A 22,255-nucleotide genomic window follows, 5' to 3' on the forward strand; every position below is an offset into this window, starting at 1 on the left:
AGTCCCAAAATGTCCCTGGACAGTCCTGTTTTGTTGTGGGTTTTTTTTTTTTTTTGAGCCCTGTTCTGTAAAATTTGGGTCTATCCAAGCAAAAAATGTGTTTTAACAGTGTATGTCGAAGACACACAGCCTAAATGTTTGTAAATGAGCTCCAAGCTACCCAGTATCTTTAATCGGTAGCCTGGAGCTTAATGCTGCAGGGTCATTCACAGTGTGTGGCCCCACCACCTTTGTAATGGGATCCATGAAGGAAATGTTGATCAGTATGCCATTGGGTAGCCCGGGAGATACTGTCCCATTTGTTATGAAACCAGAGCACAAAAGAAAGTCTAGATTCTACATTACAGCAGCAAGAAATAATTGTAAAATCCGTATTGATTTACTTCCTCAAAAATCAGATCCTGAATCCTGCCCATTCTCCAATCTAGAACAGGGTGGCCAAGGAGTACCGTATTTGCTCGATTATAAGACGAGGTTTTTTTCAGAGCAAATGCTCTGAAAAATACCCCTCGTCTTCTAATCGGGGTCGTCTTCTAATCAGACCTCAAATAGAGGTCTGATTATGAGACTAAGATCCAGATCCCCCGCACCGCTGCAGGGGACCTGGATCCTCCTGTCTCCCCCCCCCCACACTTACTTACCGGTGCTTCCTGCTGTATTGCCGGGGCAGCGGGTTGACGTCTACGCGATCCGCGTAGACAACGTCCGCTGCAGCCGGAAGGAGGTGTGGCTAGCAGCGGGGGTTGTCTGCGTCCGTCGCGGATACCTTCCCCGACTGTCAGAAATCAGAGTTCCCCGCACAGGTGCCGGAACTCTGATCTCTGACAGCCGGGAAAGGTATCCGCGACGGACGCAGACAACCCCCCGCTGCCAACTCCACCTCCTTCCGGCTGCAGCGGAAGGAGACGTCAACCCGCTGCCCCGGCAATACAGCAGGAATTTGGAAGCACCGGTAAGTGTGTGTGCGTGTGTGTGTTAAATGGGGGACATAGGGCATTTCTGGAATGCCTTATACCCCTATATGCCACTCTGGCACTTAGGGGGTTAAAAGGCATATTATGGGGCAGAGTGGCATATAGGGAGTTATAAGGCATTTCAGGAAGCAGAGTGGCGTTAAGGGGGCATTTAATAGAGCACTCTGCCTCCTGAAATGCCTTATAGAGTGCTCTATACAATGCCTTTTAACTCCCTTAATGCTACTGCCTCCTGGAATGCCTTATACCTCCCTATATGCCACTCTGCCCCATAATATGCATTTTAACCCCCTAAATGCCAGAATGGGATATAGGGGTATAAGGCATTTCTGGAGGCAGAGTGGCACATAGGGGGTCAAAAGGCATACCATGGGGCACAGTGGCATATAGAGGGTTAAAAGGCATATCATGGGCCACAGTGCCATATTGGTGTGGCAAGCCTGGGGGCAGATGTGCGTAACTGGGGGACAGGTTGGAAAATACAAGGAAATAAAAACAAAAAAAATATTTTTCTCAATCATAGCTTTTATTTAAAAAAAATAGTTTACATGAATTAACATTTACTGGTAAAACTTTTTTCCTTTAGGGTCGTCTTATATTCAGGCTTTTTCTTTTTTTCCTAAGTTAATATTCAGATTTTGGGGGGTCGTCTTATAATCAGGGTCGTCTTATAATCGAGCAAATACGGTAGTTTTCCATTTATCATTGAATTATATATCCAGGTAATCGATACATTTTAGAAGGCTTGGTATTCCCAAATCAGCTACTTTTGAATAAATTATTAGATTCATTTTGTATGCTTATGTTGGTAAAAAAATGCAGACCTTCTTGTTTCTGTAAGATAGCCAAGGTATACCTTCTGGAGGAATCCAGGGGTGTTTTATTTTTTTTTTTCCCCTCGTCCATTTTACTTTTTTGTTTTTTTGTTTGTTTGTTTTTTGTGTGTGTGCTATACAACCTCATGGGATGTAACTGAAGTCATATAGCATTAATTCTTTGCCTACAACGAGACCTACCCTGCATCAAGCTAGAGATACTAAAATAAATGATTAAATATATACCATTATACGTTGAGTCGCTGTACACTGTATCTATATTGCATAACAATTTGGATTTACAGAAATAAAAGTTGAGGATGGCCCTGCTCAAACCAGAAGACAATCGAGGGGAGGTTAGAAGTTCTAGGAAAATACCTGGGGGTCTCAGTTCGACTATACATCTTGACAAAAGCCCCTAATTCGATGTGTGGAGCTCTATTCTATCGAGAAGGACTTTCGAATGGCTGCATTTATTTTGAGATGTTTTTATATCCTGTAAATAAAAACACAAGAATTACATTTTAAATTACTTGAATGATGCATTTCTTGAACGCATTTTCTTTTAAACCGAGCCTATTTGTATCGAGCGTTTATTCCCCTGCCCCCCGCATTTTAATAAATGATGAGCTGCAACAAGCCGCTTAGGCGTTGAAAGGTTTCTTAGCAACAAGCTGTATTGGAGATTGCGGGCCCAGATTTAGCCATGCCTTTGTCTCCCGGTGCTTGTTGGTATCGACGTACAATTGTTCAGTAAAGAGAATGATAAATGTCCTGCCAAAGAAAAGCTGGGGGGGGGGGGGGGAATGTGAGAAATAGACTTGCCTAGGACGACGAAACAAAGATCTCACCCAGCTAATGTTCTTAATGTGCTTGTACTGGGTTTGACTCACACCGGGTTACTGCATAGTGGGACATGTTCTTTTGGTAATGATGGAGCAATTATAATACCTGTAATTTGTGTTAATCGCTATATCTCAAACCTAGCCTCTGCTCAGCACTTTTTTGTCATGTCTTTACTGTATGTTAATTAAGTTTGATGGAATATCTCTGCGTGTTGGATTTGCTTGTCCTAAGTGTTGTCTCTTTTGGTGTTGGCCAAGGGCGTGAGTTGTTGTTGTTTGGAGGATTAGGTCATCTTGGCACCAGTAAGATTTGTCCATTCTTTTTTGTGTGTGAGTGAAATGGTATGGCTTGTTTGTTGGAGACATGAGAGATCTGTCAGAGCACAAAAGAGAAAGTCTTACTATAATAGGGCTTTATCCATTTTTATTTTGGTGCTTTTCTATTTGCATAATTTAAAGGGGTAGTTTAATGTCCTTGATACCTTCTCTAAAGAAGAATTGCATAATGGAGTACTCTGGGAGGACTTTAATATACATTCTTCCAAAAGAGGTAGTAGCTGAAGTGCTCCTTGGCTTGAAGCGTCCAGTCAGTGGCAGCAAAGCACTACCATTAAAATCAGTGGGAGCACTTTTTTGCGCATGGTTAAAGAGGTCTACACCAATTCCTGCATGGAATGTTGCATAGTAAATAAGGTTGAAAAAAGACCCAAGTCCATCAAGTTCAACCCTTCTACCTAACCTTCCTATTGTCATTCAAGCCAGTGCTGCAGCTGAATGGCAAGAAGTAGATCACCTGCAAGGAGAAGTGTTTGGTGGAACAAATCTCCTGCACTGCAAATAGCTGGGAGAGGAAGCAGCAACAGGTTCCGCAGAACTCACCAGTACATTTTGTCAAAGGAACGCCATGAAAATGTTTAAAGGGGCCATGCAGCTATCATATGCGTTAATGTAGAATGGTCCTGTAAGCGCTGCATGTTAAGTGGATGTGTAGCTTAACTGACTTTTGACCGCCATCTTCATTTGGGTCGGATGGGACGGGACAATGCAACATGAGTTAAGTTTCATCGGCACTCTAAATATGAGAAAATACATTTGTAAATAACCTAATAACTGTTTGCTGTTCCTGTAGCATTGTACACACTTAAGATATTTAGTCTGTTGGTTTGGGTGAGAAATGAGTGTGATCTATTTTTAATCAGAGTGGCTTTCCTGTCCTTCCTCTCGGACCCCAGTCGCAGGTTGATGTGCTGTGAAGCCCCATAAGAAAACATCTTGCCTATTATGGTTGGTCAGAAAGACCATATGGGGTGAAAAGCTGTCAATCACACCTACATGTCGTATTCTAAGTGTGCAGATGGGATTGACGGCTTTTGATCATCCTAGGTGTTGTGGGTGTACTTGCACAACACCTATTTGAATTGCAGATTCAGCAAGGTTGCCCTATAAATTGATTGGCGTTATTAGTCCGTATATTGTATTACCTTTTATTAGGCCTTGGAGGTGAAAACTAATGATTTAGCTATGTTGCTTGTGGCCTCGGACTACGTCACACCCATTCGGTGTGGTGGGAGTTGTAGAGATCTTGGCCTTACCAGCACATACACCGTGACCCCTAATACACTCGTATTTGTGACTGTGGGTGCAAAGGTGGGTCCCCCCTTTTTTTCTATTAGTATTTGGTTTGTTGTGTAACGCAACACTACATTTATCATTAGAAACATAGTACCACTGAAAGCCCAAAACACTTCCCAGAAACAATTATTTAGGAAAGAATGAGAAAAAAACCAAACTTTTTTGATGTTTTCCATTTAACAGTATTTCTGCATTTCTTTGAAAGATTAGCAAACTGCTTCACAAATTAAGTAAAACATTTTTATTTATTTTTTATTTTTTATTTTTTTTGAATGCAAAGGTTAAAGTTGCATTTTTAATTCACCAGTGCTGAATTTGGGTTAGTCAATAGAGTTACTGCTCTTTTAAAGGCCTCCATAATGAGCTATTAAAAAAGGGAATTCTGTGATATAAAGGGTCAGGGTCACGCCAAGGGCAAAAAAATATATAAAAACCATAAAATACTTTAATTGTATATAGGAAATAAGCTTGTCATCTGTTCTGCTTTTAACATACAGTTTCCATGTTGAGGCTTTAGTTCCGCCATTGAAAGTTTTTCTTTTCTTTTTTTTTTTTTTTTTTTTTTTTTAAAACCACTTCCTTCTAGATAAGATGCTTGTTTCATAATGAAATGAAAGCGACCCGCAGAGAGCAGAAGCACAGTGTATCCGACACATGGCTGAAGCGGTGCACCTGCTTGTGAAGGATTTATTGCAACCGCTGTAAGCGCATCTACCGGAGCGATCGCATCTCACGTTCTCCGCATTGTAAACGGCTTGGGATGGCCGCCCTGTCTCTATGTATCGTTCTGTGTGTGCTGTTGGTGGCTGCAGCGTTTGGGCCGGTGCCAAGGATCAAGTGGGAGCATAAAGGTAAAGTCTGATCTCCGCTAGGATTACTTGGACAAACTTTAAGTCACATGCTCGGTTAATTTCCCTGTGATGTGACACGTCTTAAAGGTATTTTTTTTTACTGTGCCTCACAGCTGTCCTTGTAACTCTTAAGCGTAATTAGCTTTGAGCTTTTATGCTCAGCTAGCTTACTCCTTTTTCCATTAACCTGTTCCTGTTCTCTGAAGGGGAAACGCTGCATGTCTTAACATGGCTTTTTTTTTTTTTTTTTTAATGCTTACGGCTGTGTGTCTCTGAGTATCTAGCTTTTAAAAAAAAAAATAGAGATAGTATTGCGTTTTAACCCACTGAATTTTAAATATTACATCACGTTTTATTTTGCCTATCTCTCAATATATGTGGAAATAGTTGTGCCACTTATCAATGCTCTTCTATCTTTTTGTTTCATGTTTTGCATTATATATTTCTTAATATATTTCCCCCCCCCCACACACAAAATATTTTAGTTACTGTTTGGATGGAATAATCCTAATTTCTTTTCACCAGATGTTCATTTAACACATTTTCACATGGACGGCATTTTCAACTATTCTACTTTATTGCTGAGCGAAGATGAGGACGTCCTTTATATTGGCGCAAGGGAAGTTGTCTTTGCTGTCAATTCCCTCAGTATCGCTGAGAAGATGCAGGAGGTAGGGAATAAATATATATTTTTATGTTGTGTGTTTGTATGAACATCAAGTTTTCAGGAGGGTTTCCAAAGATTCCCTGTAAATATTTTATAAAATATATATATAATATAGCTGTGTTGAGGTTTCATGGGGTCATAAGTGAAATATTAAGATAGTTCCTTATCTATCTATAACTATAAATGATTCTCTACTAACGACATCAGATCAAAAGTTTGTCATGTTAAAATATTATTATAATATGATTTGAGACCCCTTACTTATCCTCTGGGGGCTCCAACTTTATGGTTAAAGCACGGCTGGTACATAATCCTTAAGTGAGAGATGAAACTTGTGAAACTTTTTTTGTTTTTGGTATAATTTTTTACAATTTGTATTTTAAGAAGTTTGTATTACTAGTTTGAAGTGTTTTGTATTATTTTTAAGGAAAGGGTTTATCAAAAATAAGTTGCATGAGTACCAGTAAAGGAAACTGTTTATCTCAGAATGTTTGTTTTTTTTTGTTTGTTTTGTTGTCTTTTTCTGTTAATATGTTAAAATAAAAATGTTTAAGTTAAATTATTCTGAATGCTGCTAAGAAATATTAATAGGCCATTTTTGGTTACAATTCTAGGTCACCCAACAATTGACTTGTGGTTCAACTTTGTGGGTTTAACAATTCGCGTCTCACTAAGATTATTTTTTCTTCTCATTTTCTCTTCAGGTTTACTGGAAAGTCACTGAAGAAAAGAGTAATGAGTGTGCTCGGAAGGGCAAATCCAGACAGGTATTGATGCAATTTTTTGAGCATTGTTACTGCTACTACTGAACACCTAGCGCTGGCTTCAAATCAGGTCAAGTTACCTGTACTCATAGCAGTTATGTACCAAAAAAAAAAAAATTCTATTGGCAAGGTTCCAGGAATGGTTTGTTACAATTGCAGCCAAGAGGTTCCTGTTGATTGGACCATGATTGCTGTGGTTATAAGATTGCTTTTTTAACTTTACTCCTGAACCACTTTTTATACATAACGTTTTTTTTCAGTGGGCTTTTGTGCCCCTGAAAATAAGTATATTTTACCTGCTGACATGTCTATACATTCTGGAGCGGTTTGTTTTAATGATAAAGGGTGCAAACACCACCCATATATTGATAAAGTCTCCTGTTCCTTCATGCTGCTAGGATGATGTACTAAAGTTGTACTCTGCCCTTTCATCAGCAATAAATAGAAATAATAATTTAAGGAATGATTGTGTTGAGTAAAGCCTAGAACATTATTTAAGCTACCAGTCTGAGTTTGACCTTTTTATTGATTATAAATTCTCAACTCATTTTTTTGAAGAGACCTGTGTTAAAATGTTAAACATATTTTTGTGAAGCATTTATATACACTGTAAAGTATTTTCTGATGAATGCTTTTTTTATTACGACAGACTGAATGCTTGAACTACATTCGAGTGCTGCAGCCGTCCAGTGACAAGGCGCTGTATGTATGCGGAACCAATGCCTTCCAGCCCACCTGTGACCTGCTGGTTAGTTATCTTCTCATAGTTTTTTTCTTATTTGTAAAGTAGTTATGGTTTACATGGCTTAACACCCCAGCCGTTCCCAGATGTACAACTGTAATTCAAATTGTATTCTTGATTTTCAGCTTGGGGCTGTTGAAGGATACATATGTTTACAAGGTTGCTCACAGGCCTTTTCTGTGGTGTCCTTCAGCTGTGACCTTTCTGACCAGTGAGATGCTCCATTAAGGCTGTCAGGGAGACACAACATTATGTTATAGAAATATGCTTCAGTATTGATTATTTTGTTTATGGCGTGTTATTAGTCAGTCGGCACGCAAGCATATTTGTCCTACAAGGCTATTCTCTTCAGTATTGGAAAAGGAAACGGCTATTATGATGTGGGTGTTTGACACTGTTTATATTTCTACTGGGATCCTTTTATTCATTGTTGCGTTGAAGGTAACGTCACAAAAAATGTGTTCCCTGTTTAATTTTAATGTGTAATTATATTTAATTTATTCTCTCCATTTGCAAAATACTTTAATTTATGCACTTGCTTGGATGCTGGCGTTTGGGGATATTTAGGGCCATTAACGCACAGCGTGACCACACAGCACTGCCACCTCACCCTGTGTCTCTGGGTAGCGGAGTAATGGAGCTGAATTTTAGGTCCTCTGAGCTTACTATACAAGTTAAAGAACTGGCAATTAGAGGCGTTACCAGGGTCAAAACCAAAAGAATGAAGGCTGCACTGGAGATTTTAAAGATCAGAGAGGCACAAAGGAAAACAAAGGATATTTGATAGTTTGTCAGGATGACTTGTCATATCATTCTGCCAGTGAACAGGGACCTGCTATTAGGATTGTAAAAAGCAGCATCCCGGGACTAAACATCTATCCCTTGGTGTAAATGTATCTATCATATATTTGACAACAAAGAAAAGTTATACTTTGAACACATTAATATTTAAAGCAAACAAAGATCTTGGGTTGCTGGTGATATCCCGTTAAGTACTTACCACGTTCTTCATTTTTGTAGGAACTGAGTAGTTTCCAGTTCATGGGTAAGAATGAAGACGGCAAAGGAAGATGCCCCTTTGATCCAGCCCAAAGTTACACATCTGTGATGGTTGGTAAGTTGACTTCTCTTGCTACCCGGATATAATTTTTTTGTATCGTAATATCCTGTAACGGCATAAATTAAACATAGAAATGTACAGGTTAGCACTGCATCTCTGAGCAAATACACATTGCCATGTTTTCCACCAAAAGACTCTATAGAACCCTTTATAATTTATTGTCACTGCTAAAATAGACTTGTATGGATTATGTTTAAAAATTAGCACTGGCCTAACTTTTTTAAATGCCTATCATAGATGGAGTCTATGTCTTCGATATCTTTTTGAAGACTACATCTTCTCATGGACCTGTGTTATAGCCATTTTTCTTATCACCACAGCAACCAGTAGCATGTTCCTTTTGATTGGATATTTCTGTTGGTTGCACACACGTTTTTATAAATTCTACTACACGCTTTAGATAATGGGGGCTTAAGTGTAAAATGTCATACAGCTGCAGTTTGTGTCAGAAAGTTCGGCGATTAACCTCAATATAAAGCAATCCGTTAAAGTAAGCTTTACTGTGCTGTTTTGGATACCGCCACAAAATAACAAATTACTTGTTCTAATTTCAAATCGCTTGCGTCATCATGAACAAAATGTAATTTTAACATAACGACTCTGCATTCCGCTGGCTTATTACTTTCCTAACAAAAATGCTGTGCGTTGCTCGTCGGTGATTGTTACTGTTTTGTAAGTACAGCTCCCTTTTATTTTGAGTTTTTTTGTGAGCCCGTCAAACGCATACGTTAATGAAAAGGTTTGACGAGTGGTCTTCAGCCGCATGAGATGGTGGAATAAGCAGGGACAATCCCTTGGTTACTATGGTAACACGACCACTTTGAAAACTGCAGTAGGATGACGTTTTGTACACATGGTTGCTGAGCGGCCAGTATTTGACCGGCTTGAACGCTATAGAATAAAGGCTAGCTGGTTGCTGTTGGGTTGTCTGACTGGCTTTATAGAGAGACCATTTTTGTTTCAAGGGAGAAGGGCTGTATTATGACGGCTGGATCTCCCCTCTGACAGCAGGAGCTGACATAGCTGGCTCATAACCAATAGATGGTATGGAACAGCTTTCATACAACAGGATAACAAGGGAACGCAGGGAGCGAGCAGCCTCCCCTCTGTCACTTTACTGGATAGGGTATAGAGAATACATTGTAACTAACCCAGCACAGCTAAGCACTCATGCCTTTTTTCGTCTTATGCGACCGCATTTGTAAGTACCCGTAAAATATTGCGTATAATACACACCTGTGTGTAATACGCAGGTATAACTTTACGCTCAATTTGAACTTGTAGGCACCCACCTGATTAGGTCACTGAATGATGATCACTGATTTAGAAATGGTTTAAACAAATGTGGGTTAATTTAACCCAAATGACCTTTTTTTAAAAAAATTTGTCCGGGTGCCAGTGTAAAAGCTTCCCTGCTAGTACTTGATGTTTCATTTGGATATATTTGAATATTGTGTTCAATTGTGATGCTTTTGAGATAATTTTGAATCTTCTTTTATTAAGATGGCGAACTTTACTCTGCAACCTCATACACCTTTTTGGGTAGCGAGCCAATTATTTTTAAACACTCCCAGCAAAGTCAGTTGAGAACAGAATATGCTGTACCTTGGCTTAATGGTAAGTAGTTCAGATTTAATTCCTCTAATAAGGTATAATTACAGTATTTGAGAAATATGTATTTGACTTTATTTAATTGTCAGAAAATATCAAATATGCTGATTACTGCCGTTTATATTGCCCACTCAATACATGGAAGGCATATTGATTACTTCTTTGTGTAGGTATTTACAGGGCATCCATAAAGTTCAGGATTAAAACATAAGGTGTGGACCAGGCTATGTCAATGAGTGACATATTGGAAATCCATGTTAAATTACTTTTATAATTAGTTTACTGGCTGTAGTTGGCTATGAAGTGGGCTTTGAATTAATTGACACTGTTATTAACCACTCCTGCATCACCAATAGGCTGATTCTTGGGGGACCCGGCCCTCTGTGGCACTTCTACGCATGAACAGTCCAATATTCAGTGTCCATTAATCAAATAATAACCAAAACACATGTGCCCCAAACGTAAAGTTGGTTGGTGTTATAAAATATTTAGATCTTTACATAGACACATGTAGTTTCCCTGGCTATGTCAATACCAGGGCCCAAAAATCACATCCCAGGCTTCATGAGCCTACTTGACCTTAAAGCCCGAGGCCCACAATCTAGTCAGATTATAGCACCCACCACATAGCATCAGGTGGCACTCTGATTCAACAGCATCTGCTCTCTTGGAGAAATACCAGGGTTGTATCTTCAAAAGAATATTGAGGCCACTACTGTGTATGTCCAACGCAGAGAATTCCCCCTCCTTTGTAAACACCACGTTATTTGTACCAAGTAATAGCTTAATGACTTTTTGGTACAACAAATCTGAAGGTTCCCAATGCATTCTTCCCCCATTACTGAATCTTGCTGTGATGACACAAACAGTACTGTTCCTTTAATACACTATGGGGCTATGCATTACATTTGTGCCCCTGTATCGAGAGATCTTGAAGATTAGAATTTCTTAATTGAGGTTGCGTTTGTGAAGTTATTGCATAGTACTGTAATGTCGGTGTGTGTGGCCATACTACGTTCTTATTTTTGTTTTATTTGGTCAAAAATGATTGTGTAAATGGTGTATCTTCTTCTTCTTTCAGAACCCAGCTTTGTGTATGCAGATGTGATCAGAGCGCCTCAAAACAACCCAGATGGAGAGGATGATAAAGTGTATTTCTTCTTCACTGAAGTATCTGTGGAATTTGACTTTCTAAGCAAGCTTCTAATACCAAGGATAGCAAGAGTGTGCAAGGTGAGCCTTGGGTCATTGCAACATTTTTTACATGCCAGACCTAGTGGTAAAGAATTTGCTTACATTGCATGTAACAGATCCTGCATCATATATAAAATCTCCCACTAATTGATGAAGGGTATGACACCATAAATAACATTTATCAAAGCCATAGATTTTATTCGAGTTTTCTCTGGCCATGATTTTGTATTCCTTCAGTATTGTTAATCTCAAACTATTTCTAATATAAGGATTTAGCAAATAATGCATTTTTTTTATTTTATTCATCATGCACAAGCAGGGTTCATAACTTCCAGCAACACATTCACTTGTCTTACAGTGGTTTATATCCTCTGGCAAGGACTGAGATAAATGTTTAAGGAGGATTAAGATAGATATCCACACTGTGGCAATGCCCAGAAAATATATCCATATTTTCTCAAGAGGATAAATGCAGCTTACTACACACCACAAGCAATGCCTGGGAATTCTTGATGGCATACACCTGACTTCTAAACGTGATATATAATATATATTGATATTTCGTTTTCTCATGGGGCAATGCAATCATTTCCAGCCCAGAAACAGCTTTCATTATATATATTAGCTTTCTTTCTGCAGTGTCAGTGTCAGTATCTGTGTGTGTATGTAAGTATGTATGTATGTATGTATATTCTTTGCATGTGCTGCTATGTTACTTTTGATTCAGAAGTGATAATTCTAGTATGTTTATAAGTAAACTAGTTTTCAAGTACGAACTAATATGGTTTCCTTCTTAGTTAAAGGGCAGTCTCACAGGGAGATTTAGATAAATTAGGACAAATAATAGTAACTATCTTTACTCAATGTCCTGGGCTAAATCTCCCAACAGAGCACAATTAGCATTGTATAGACATTCCAAGGGCAGTATTTGCATCACTGTGCATAAAGTATAGTTAATACACCACATTTTGTTACCACCACTTACTGCTAACTATACACAAAAAAGGTATATGTGACTCTCCCATAGAGCACTATGAGAATAAGTACCCTCGCGCTGGTGTAGGAACTGCAACAGTTCAAGGGCAACACAATTTAACGCTTCATTTAAATATATTTGTAAGAAATTTCCTTGGCTGGCCCTGCTGTGCAATTGTCGTACACACTGATAAAACGTCACCATGTCTAAAATAAATGTAAACAAAAAAGAAAAGGAAAAAATAGAGAAGCACCTGCAAGAAGAAAATTATCATTCTATGCTCGTTTTCAAAAATCTCTCCAGCCTAACGTAGCATGTAGTAAGTTGGTATTTATGGCCGAGAGAGACTGTGTATTGCTTAATGACTATTGGTGAACTGGCCCACAGCCAGCCAGCCGTCAGTCAGTGCAGGGCTATGGCAGGTATTGGCCTAACGCTAGAAACGCATAATAAAACGGATCTAATTCTGGCCTTTAAGCCACATTGGCCTAAGACTTTTTTCATCCTATTCTAAATCTGGCCGTGAACATATGTTCATCGTTGTTACTTAAAAACTATCCTCCCATGCAAAATATATGAGTGCTCCTACTTCGCATATCTCCTTTAAGTGTTATAGGATTCTTTAGAGGGCTGTTTTTTTGTCTTAACTGGTGATGACAGGTGGAAATTCATTCTGAGCTGTCATCACTCAAATGAAAAAATTAGCCCAGCTGCCGACTTCTATCACTCTCACTGCATTTAGAAAAGAATGGCTATGCAGCCTGCCGTGGATGGTGTCTTTTCTGAATTTATATATTTTTTTAAAATCTTTGTAAGTATGCCCTATAGCTGTGGAAAAAGTGTTCTGCTTCACTAGAGCTCTTTTGGCAGAGAGTCAAGCAAAACAATATTACGGGGACAAAATGTGTGGCTGAAAGGTATAGAATACACTTTTAGATACTGGAATTTTGTGTCTGTGTAAAACTGTACAGATACCACTTCTGTTTTGTAACTACATGATAACACATGTTCAGTAATATATAATATATAATTGTATTAAAAAAAGGCCAGTAGTTCAACAAATGAAAAATAATCTAAAACTATAAACGTTGACAATCACCTAGAGCAGAAAGCTGCTGGATTTTTAGTATTACAATCTACGTAAATCATCTACTTTATTTTAATTCCTTTATTTTTGCTTTTGTGTATGAAAAGTTTGGGATAGAGAAACCTTCATTACTTGTTAGGGTGACAGCGTCTGGGAGGATTTATGAGAGCTGTTGTCTCTGCTTTAGCCATGCTACAGAATTCAGTCTAAATATTATGCACAGCATTGATCGATTTGCCTGATTGGAAGTGTAATTTGAAGTAATGGGACTATATTCAGTGAGGAAATTGAACAGGAAATTGTGAAAAACATTTAATCCATCCTTGGGACTTGTGTCGTTGAATCTAACCAAAACTTGGTGTTATTGGGAGTCTCTTCTACCATTGTTCAGGCCTCCATGATGACACTATTTAGGACTTTCTTTGACTTCTGACATATGGTATCGTTGGGTTGCCTAGGTAACAAGGTCGCATACTGATTTCACCTTTTTTATGCCTTCTCTGTGAAAAGGGTGAACCAAATGAGGGAGCTCTGATTCATCAGAACAATGTAAAGGACTGGGAATGCAGAGGGCAGTCACATTTTAAAGCAGCCATTGAGGCCCTCAAATGTCATTCTGGTATATAATATAATCATCTTTGTGGGTATTCCATACAGAATTATGTGCTAGAGACTTTTAAGTGCGTCTAAACCTTCTTCAAACAATAAGCAGGATTGCTGCTGATCCATGAAACCTATAATTGCCAATGTGCCCACCAGTGTTTCCATTTCAGAAAGTATCTCCTTCACCATCATCTTACTACATGATTTACTAATGCTTTCTCCTTATTTTTGTTATTTTCATTGCAGGGTGACCAGGGAGGATTGAGGACATTACAGAAGAAATGGACCACGTTTCTCAAAGCCAAGCTCATCTGCCACTCGCCAGAAAATAATTTCATTTTCAATGTGATTAATGATGTTTTCATCCTGAAATCTCCAAATTTAAGAGAGCAAGTAATCTATGGAGTCTTTACCTCTCACTTGTAAGTGTTTTGTGATTGGCTTACCAGAAACGTGCTTGAAGTAGACCTGTCCTTTCCCTAAAATCTAGATGCAAATGTAATGTACTTTCCGTAAATTTCCCCATCATGTTTATTCAGCTCAAAGGTCATTCTGCTGTCTGTCTTGTTTTTTTGTTTCTTTCTCAAGCATCAGACATTAGGGGTAACTGATTTGCTTGTAAGTTGCAGTGATTTATATATTTTCAAGCTAGAGCACTACTGAACCTTGTACATGGCACTTGGTGATCCAGATGTAATTGGTATTATATGTAATGAAGAAAGCACTTAGTTTGTGTTTTAACACACTTGTCATGTTCCTCTTGTTAAAGAAATAACGTTGGCCTGTCAGCTGTGTGTGCATACAATGTCTCCACCGTGGAAGATGTCTTTGCAAAAGGGAAGTACATGCAGAGTGCTACTGTAGAGCAATCGCATACAAAGTGGGTGAGGTTTAATGGAGACGTTCCCAAGCCTCGTCCAGGAGCTGTAAGTGTTTGGTTTTTTTTTTGTTTGTTTTTTTACAAGTGAACCTTGCTCACAGGGGCGTAACTAGACGCCTCAGGGCCCGGGTGCGAGAATCTTTTAAGGGCCCCCCCACCCCCCCCCACCCCCCCAAAAAAAACATGATTTTTACCCAACAATTTTTTTTTCAACAAATTACATATCGAATAATATCTGTAAATTTTTTTCAACTTACTTTATCTTCAACAATGCAGCATTCAGGACAGGTAAAAGGTGACACGTAACAGCCATTGATGGTGTGGTTCTGCAAATATAAAGGACAACCATTAATCAACCTGTTTTATACATTTAGTGAAGTTATTGTCAATGATGTATATTTCTATAAGAAAACCAAGAGAAATTCATGGCAATTATGGCAATGTTAGACAGGAACCAAAAGTGTTAAAAGGCCAAAATAAATAGCAGGGAATAGACAGAATATTAACTCCTCATCATCCATGTATGCTAGATAAAGATGACCTCAGAGCTCAGCAGATGTATGAGATAGAATCTTTTGTGATGGGATTGGGAGTACATCAATACACTAAAAAAGTCATGTTACATCCGAAGCCACAATTTAGTGCCACTAATAATTTTTAATAAAATATGCAGATTGACATAGAGTAAATAACATAAAACCTTTACCTTTCTTCTCACTGATTTCAGGGCCTAGAATGTTTTGTCCACTGAAGTGACTACAAATTCAGAAATGGCGTTTTATCTCTGGATAAATAAAAATTACACAGTTCTATTTATTCCTACAGAAAGTAAAAAAAACGCCTAACATTAGGGTGCAGTCTTCCCTCCTTCTGACCCTGACCATGGTACTCTCCCCCGTAATCATCCCCAGAGTCCCCTTGTCCCTCATTCACTAAACCATACCTCTCTTGCTTACTCCCTGTAGTTCATGTATAGATCAAATAAACAACACATGTAAACAGTACGTTCATGTATAGATCAACTGAATAAGACATAAAAACCCTGTATTTACAGGTATACATAAATAATGCTTAAGAAATATAGATCACTCTATCACGTGATATGTGTTCAAATTAAAAAGTGAAAATTAAAAGTAAAAATAATAATAAACAAGACTCCTCAAGCAATGCACTGCAGCAACCTGACAAAACACTCCTCAGGATGTTCAAGACCAGACGTAATCAAAGAAAAAGGGGCGCATGTACATAGGGCGAAATCAAAGAAAAAGGGGCGCATGTGCATAGGGCGAAATCAAAGAAAAAGGGGCGCATGTACAAAGGACATAATCAAAGAAAAAGGGGCGCATGTACATAGGGCCCCTTTTGTACATGCGCCGCTTTTTCTTTGAATACATAAATAATGTATGGAAACATAGCATAGCAGATATAGATCAACAGAATAACACACAAACCCAGCTTTGCAGGTATAGATCAAATAGAATTCACATAAAAACTCTGCATTAAAGGTATATTTAAAACCCCCTAAATTATAGGCATTGATCACAGGTTGCACACCCCAAAACCAGCCCTGGTCTCCACACTGCCCACATAGAACCTGACCAGCACCCAGATAACACACGTAGGGTTTGCCATCTTTGTCCCCAAACAGCCCATCCTGTGCCTGGCTGGATGGGGACAAAGGTGACACTGGGGAGCTGAACTTGTGTGTCTAATTTATATATGTATATCTATATAAAAATAAATCTAGAAATCTCCATTTTTTTAAGAAAAAAAAAACTTTGTGTTTTGTCCCCCTCCACAGACACATATATTTATTTTTATGTTTATAATTGAAATAATAATGAAATAATAATTAAATGCCATATACAATATATTTTTTTTTAAAATACATTATTGTACCGACCTCCCTATTCCTTCCACTTTGGGGCCCTGATGAAGTGCTGATGGAGTGATACATGAAGACTGCCGTTTTATTTTCAAACTCATGCAGCTCTTGTGGCACGATCCAGTGCTCCTGCAGTCTGTATGAGGGGGCGGAGCTTTCACCCCTCATGCTCTATGTGATCCGGTGATCCTACACTCTGAGCGTGAGGGGGCGGAGCTTTCGCCCCTCACGCTACATCAATGATTAGGCGGCCGTCGCCAGCTCCGTGGCGCGGCTTGCCTTATTTAAAAAAAAACCAAAAAACATAAAAAGGTATCGGGCGGCCCCTTGGCTTGGGCCCCCCTTCCACCGGGTCTCGATTTCATGCGGCCCCTTTGCTTGGGCCCCTCTGCCGCCGCGGCCCGATTTCGTGCGGCCCCTTGGCTTGGGCCCCTCTGCCGCCGGGGCCCGATTTCGTGCGGCCCCTTGGCTTGGGCCCCCCTGCCGCCGGGGCCCGGTCGCAGTCGCGACCCCTGCGACCCCGGTAGGTACGCCACTGCTTGCTCATGAGTTTAACGCTTTTATGCTTTAATAGCTGCAATTTACTTTGAGTCATTGTCTGTTAACTGTCTGGAGCAAAGGAAATATTTGTAGCTTTCTTGAAAAGTAGCTCAATCATGGGTGGACCCAGCCCGTAGTGTTGCAGACAAACCCAGGTCCTTGGAAGGGGCCTGTGACATCATACATTGGTAAATAACAAAACTACTGGGGTTTGAGTGTGTGTTACATTTTTGCAACTTTTAAGTGAATGGTTGATTAAAAAGAAAAAAATATGAACCAGATGAATTTTTTACTCATGCATAACTTTTCTTTATCTAATAAATCATAATGCCCCGGTATAGATGACTGCGTGTGTTTTTTGTGCTGTATATAATTATTCAGCGTGAACAAATTTCCTTCATCTGCAGCCATTTTAGACAGTTATGTGATATTTTGGGTGACCACACTGAGCTGATTCTTTGACGGTGCTAATAAATCCCTACTAATAAAGTCCTCAAACTTTCATGAGTCAGAGTGTTCCTCTGAGACATGCTATTGTTTTGCATAAGAGGCAGGATAACGGGACAGGGTATTTGTCTAGTAGATTAGGCTAAAATAACAGATCTAGAACGCATACATATAGTTAATATGCTGCTATCAAAGTGTTATATTGGGTGAAAACTAGAACTGTTTAAAAACTGAAAATACTATATGAATGAACATTATTTTAATATGAAACTAGTAAAAAAAAATAAAAAAAATTAAGGGACATTCTGCTTCAAAAGGAAAATAAACTTGAAAATGGACTCTATAAATGCAACTGACATTGAAGAAATAGAGATTTTTTTTTATTATTATTTACTAAATCTCTTAGAAGGAAATGGTATTATTACCAAATCTTTCAATGCAAAATCATATAGCTACTGATTGTTACAGCTTGCTTGGCTTTCAAAAGACCTTCCTAACCATTATCCTCTTCACTATACGCCATTTATAGTATCCATAGTCTCCAACGGTCTAGAAGTAAAAGGTAGAAAGTATGTTTGCATGTTCCTTTCCCTTCATTGAGGCAATTCTTATAATAATAATAAGTATAATAATTTTTAACAGTATTTTTATTTGCTTGGCATTTGTAAGTTAAAAGGAACATTTATGTATTTATACGAAATACGATAATTACAACATCTACTGTGTTATGATACAAAATTGTATTTGTTTTAAGAGAAGCATTGCACATTTTGGGTTGAAATGGTTCCGAATTTACATATGTGTATTTCTGATTGGCAGTGCATCAACAATGAAGCCAGAACAATGAATTACACCAGCTCCCTTAACCTCCCTGACAAGACGTTACAGTTTGTTAAGGATCACCCTCTGATAGATGACTCTGTGACTCCAATGGGCAATAAACCCAAACTTGTGCTGCAGAATGTTGTTTTAACACAGATTGTGGTGGACCGGGTCACTGCCTTGGATGGAAGTATCTATGACGTCATGTTTCTAAGTACAGGTACAATAGAACGTCTGCTTCTTATTTTTATCAATGGCTTACTGTACTGTCTCTTGCTTCCCATATTAATTGTACATTAAATATTCATTATTGGAGGTGTGTCTTGGTAAGAAACCCAGAACTTGCTTCTTTTCACTGTAACACCAGGCGAGACTATGTATATGTTTATTTATTAAGCTCTAGTTGTACAGTACAATAAAGGGGAGTAGTAATAGTAATAGGGATGTTTTAATTGACGTACAATGGGTATAAGCAGATTAGGAAAGGAGGTCCTTGTTTCATAGAGCTTTACGGTTTTAGTATGGTGTGGTGTTTTGGAGTGATCCTGGATATACCAAGCCATCAACCACCAGAAAAATGCAAACAATCTAAAATAAAAAAATAAATAAAAACTTTCACTCTCTTAATCTATATTTTTTGGTGTCTTTCTGTTTGTAGATAATGGTATGTTGCGTAAAGCTGTCAATCAGGACTCTGAGATGCGTATTATTGAGGAAATTGTGTTATTTCCCAATCACGAGCCAGTCCAGACCTTACTGCTATCCAGCAAGCAGGTAAATAACACTGTATTAGTTGCAATAATAATTGCCCCACATCACCAATGGTATATGACTGTGGTCCATGGACCTTGCAAGCTGCCATATTTTAATTAAGTGTTCACCGTGTTTCAGGATGATCCTATTAAAAGCTAGGTTCTTGTCCTGAACAGAGTTTCTGAAAACATGCCATTACATTAAAGTTTGAAAACCTCTTGTACCCAGCATGTCTTTTGAGATATACCTAGGTTTCTAACCTGCCTTTTCAGAGCTGATCAGCTGGAGATGTGCTGTGATGTTGTCACGGTGGTCTAGCAGGAATCTAGATAAGAGATCTTCTCTGTCTATCTAGCTGAAAGGAGTCGCTTGCAAAAGTTCAGTGTTCGTCAACGGCAGCGTCAGCATCTGCAAACAGACGGTGCCAGCGACGTAGAGAAATCTTAAAATTAGAGTTTTGTGTGACTTGGTTGGATGTAACTTTTTTCCTTCCCATTAAGGACAAGCACTATATATATGCCGGATCCAATGTGGGAGTGGTACAATCCCCTGTTGCGTTCTGTGAAAAGTTTACAACTTGCGCGGAGTGTGTCTTGACAAGAGATCCTTACTGTGCTTGGCACCCGTTGAAAAGTTCCTGCGTTAACATCCTTCAGGAGAACAACACTGACAGGTAAATAACTTATATAAGACTTCCACCAGCTTGCCAAAATACTCCTTAGTATTTGATAATCTGATACAGACTGGTACTGCACCCTTGTAGTGAACTGATTAAAGTCTACAATTTTTTTTTTTTGTTGAGCATTCATAGGGTATTAATCCCACTCACCGGCTTGAAATGGAGGCATCCACGGTATAAGTTTACACCAAAGTAGGGGGTCTGTTTGTTATCCATAGAGTTGAAACAAAACGTAGTCTCCTACTATTGAGAGCCGAGGCGATCCTGTATTCACCATGTATCGCCAAGCTCTGGCAAGTTGTCCTGTTTTAAGTCCCCAAGATAAATTCCCCTAAAGTGCGCAATTGTGCTCCCAGTGTGTCTTTCCCCCTTGTGGCAGCATTCATCACTGCACACAACAACAACAAAATAGTGGATGATTTCCATTAGTGCAAAGCCTGTCTTGGATATCAATGAGCTTGTGGCTTACTGCTGGATTTAGCTTTTTTGCTATTGAGCGGTTATTTGCCCTGTTTGGATGAATCCAGTGAGAGTGCCCTATGTGCCGACTCGTGTATGTTAGTGCTTGCGTTGTGCTTTCTAATGTGGTACCTTTTTTTTTATTTTTAGGCGTTTGATACAAATGCTAAATGGAGATATCTCCCAGTGCCCAGGTAAGCTTTATTAACTACTCCAAAATATAAATGCTGTTGTGATAGGTAGTCCGCAAACAAAAAAACATCAATATACTTTATTCAGTGTTCTGTGAACTGCTGCTGATTAGGATAGATGGTGTCAAGCACGGAATGGCTCTATATGCATGCGATTGGATTGGAAGTGAATAGCCTTGTGCTGAAAGATCTGCTTAGCGTTTGCATTCCTTAATCCCTTAAAATGAAATGGTATATATGGATTTTACATTATTAAACCATGCTTTTTGGTCTATTATGACTCTCCGTGTTAAACTTTGGTTATTTATGGGGGGGAAAACATTTTTCTTGTGTGTATGTATACAAGATTGTGATGCCACTTTCAATGTGTGCATAATGTCTTAAGTAGCCTTTCGGAGATTGACAAACATTCTAGCAAATACAGCAGATAAATGGGTGTTTAGTATAGTATCACAAAGAATTCGAGATTTTTCTTTTAATGTAGTTAATCTCTATAGTCTTGGTCCATCGTTTTAAGGATGAAAGATGGTCTGGTTGACAATTCCTCAACAAACTCACTAACAAACTGAATAAAAACCACATTTTTATTAACCACTGAAGTTTAGTATTTTGGTATAATTTCTACACACAAATCCTTTTATTTTGGTTGAAGATATAAAAGATTGAAAGTAGTGTTTCCTGCCACTGATGTATTGAAACAACGCTAAGAAAATATTTTAGTATTTGAAAATACTGGATCATCTGGCAGCCAATAATAAAAGCTCAATGTCAAATAAGATTGCTGATGTTTAACCCAACTTTTTTTAGATCCTACTGATAAAGGAACCCAGATACACACTGTGAAGCCAGGAAGTATGGTCGAATTGAACTGCTCTCACAAGTCTAAACTGGCCTCTTTGGTTTGGATGTTCAATAATCAAAGCCTGGTCATTAATCCTCCACGATATCACCTCTTGCATAAAGGAGTAATCATCTCTAATGTTACGGAGGTTGACACTGGCACGTACCAGTGCTTGTTTCAAGAATCTGTAATGGACACGGTGTATTCCCAGGTAATAGTCAGTCATGTCGTTGAGCTGGAGAAGACCTCGCCTCTGTTATTAAGCACAACACAGCTGATGAGTGTGACAGAAGGTGCTGTAGATATGACAGAGGCCTATACGGTGGCTATGGATATGTCTACCACTGAAGCAACATCAACTACTCGGACCACAGCAACTGCTGCAATAACAAATGCTGTCAGTAAGATGCTAACAACTTCATCAGTATCCCCTTTGACTGAGATTTTGAGCTCTCTTCCTGAGGTTGGGGTTGGAAAGACCTTATACTTGAAAGAAACAAGTGACTGCTCACTCCTCATCTTCCCAGCCGTGTTATTTTTTGTCTTGTTTCTTGGTCTGGTTATGTACAATTGCTACAGGGGTTTTCTGCCAGATCAGTGCTTGAAATATCGCTCCACTTTGCATCCTGGCAATAAAAAACCCCCGCCGGACTTTACGGACTGCGAGCAAGGTGTAAATGAGACCCTGGTTAAAAATGAGAGCCAATACGGCGATGCACCAAAGACCCTTCGTGACACCGGTTACGAGACCGAGACGGACTGCGGCAACGGAAATATCCCTCATAAAGAAGACGCAGAAAAAACGGAGCAGACTGAAAAGGACAAGCCATTTGATGTTAAATGTGATTTAAAGTATGCAGACTCGGACGTAGACTGA

At 39.0% G+C, this 22,255-nt stretch overlaps 1 protein-coding gene across 1 annotated transcript; it reads left to right on the plus strand.

Annotated features, from left to right (window-relative positions):
* The first annotated feature begins 5,026 nt into the window (after positions 1 to 5,026).
* LOC149300520 (semaphorin-4D-like) lies at positions 5,027 to 22,255 on the plus strand. The gene is made up of 14 exons (XM_089485020.1): positions 5,027 to 5,117; positions 5,643 to 5,788; positions 6,489 to 6,551; positions 7,198 to 7,296; positions 8,311 to 8,404; positions 9,914 to 10,027; positions 11,103 to 11,254; positions 14,128 to 14,303; positions 14,651 to 14,807; positions 18,453 to 18,675; positions 19,114 to 19,229; positions 19,709 to 19,881; positions 20,497 to 20,540; positions 21,345 to 22,255. Exons 1-14 carry the CDS (start codon positions 5,027 to 5,029, stop codon positions 22,253 to 22,255), a joined length of 2,559 nt encoding a protein of 852 aa, XP_089341146.1.

The sequence above is a fragment of the Sceloporus occidentalis genome, unplaced genomic scaffold, assembly GCF_023333645.1.
Source record: "Sceloporus occidentalis isolate IW3139 unplaced genomic scaffold, rSceOcc1.0.p SCAF_24, whole genome shotgun sequence".
Taxonomy (NCBI): domain Eukaryota; kingdom Metazoa; phylum Chordata; class Lepidosauria; order Squamata; family Phrynosomatidae; genus Sceloporus; species Sceloporus occidentalis.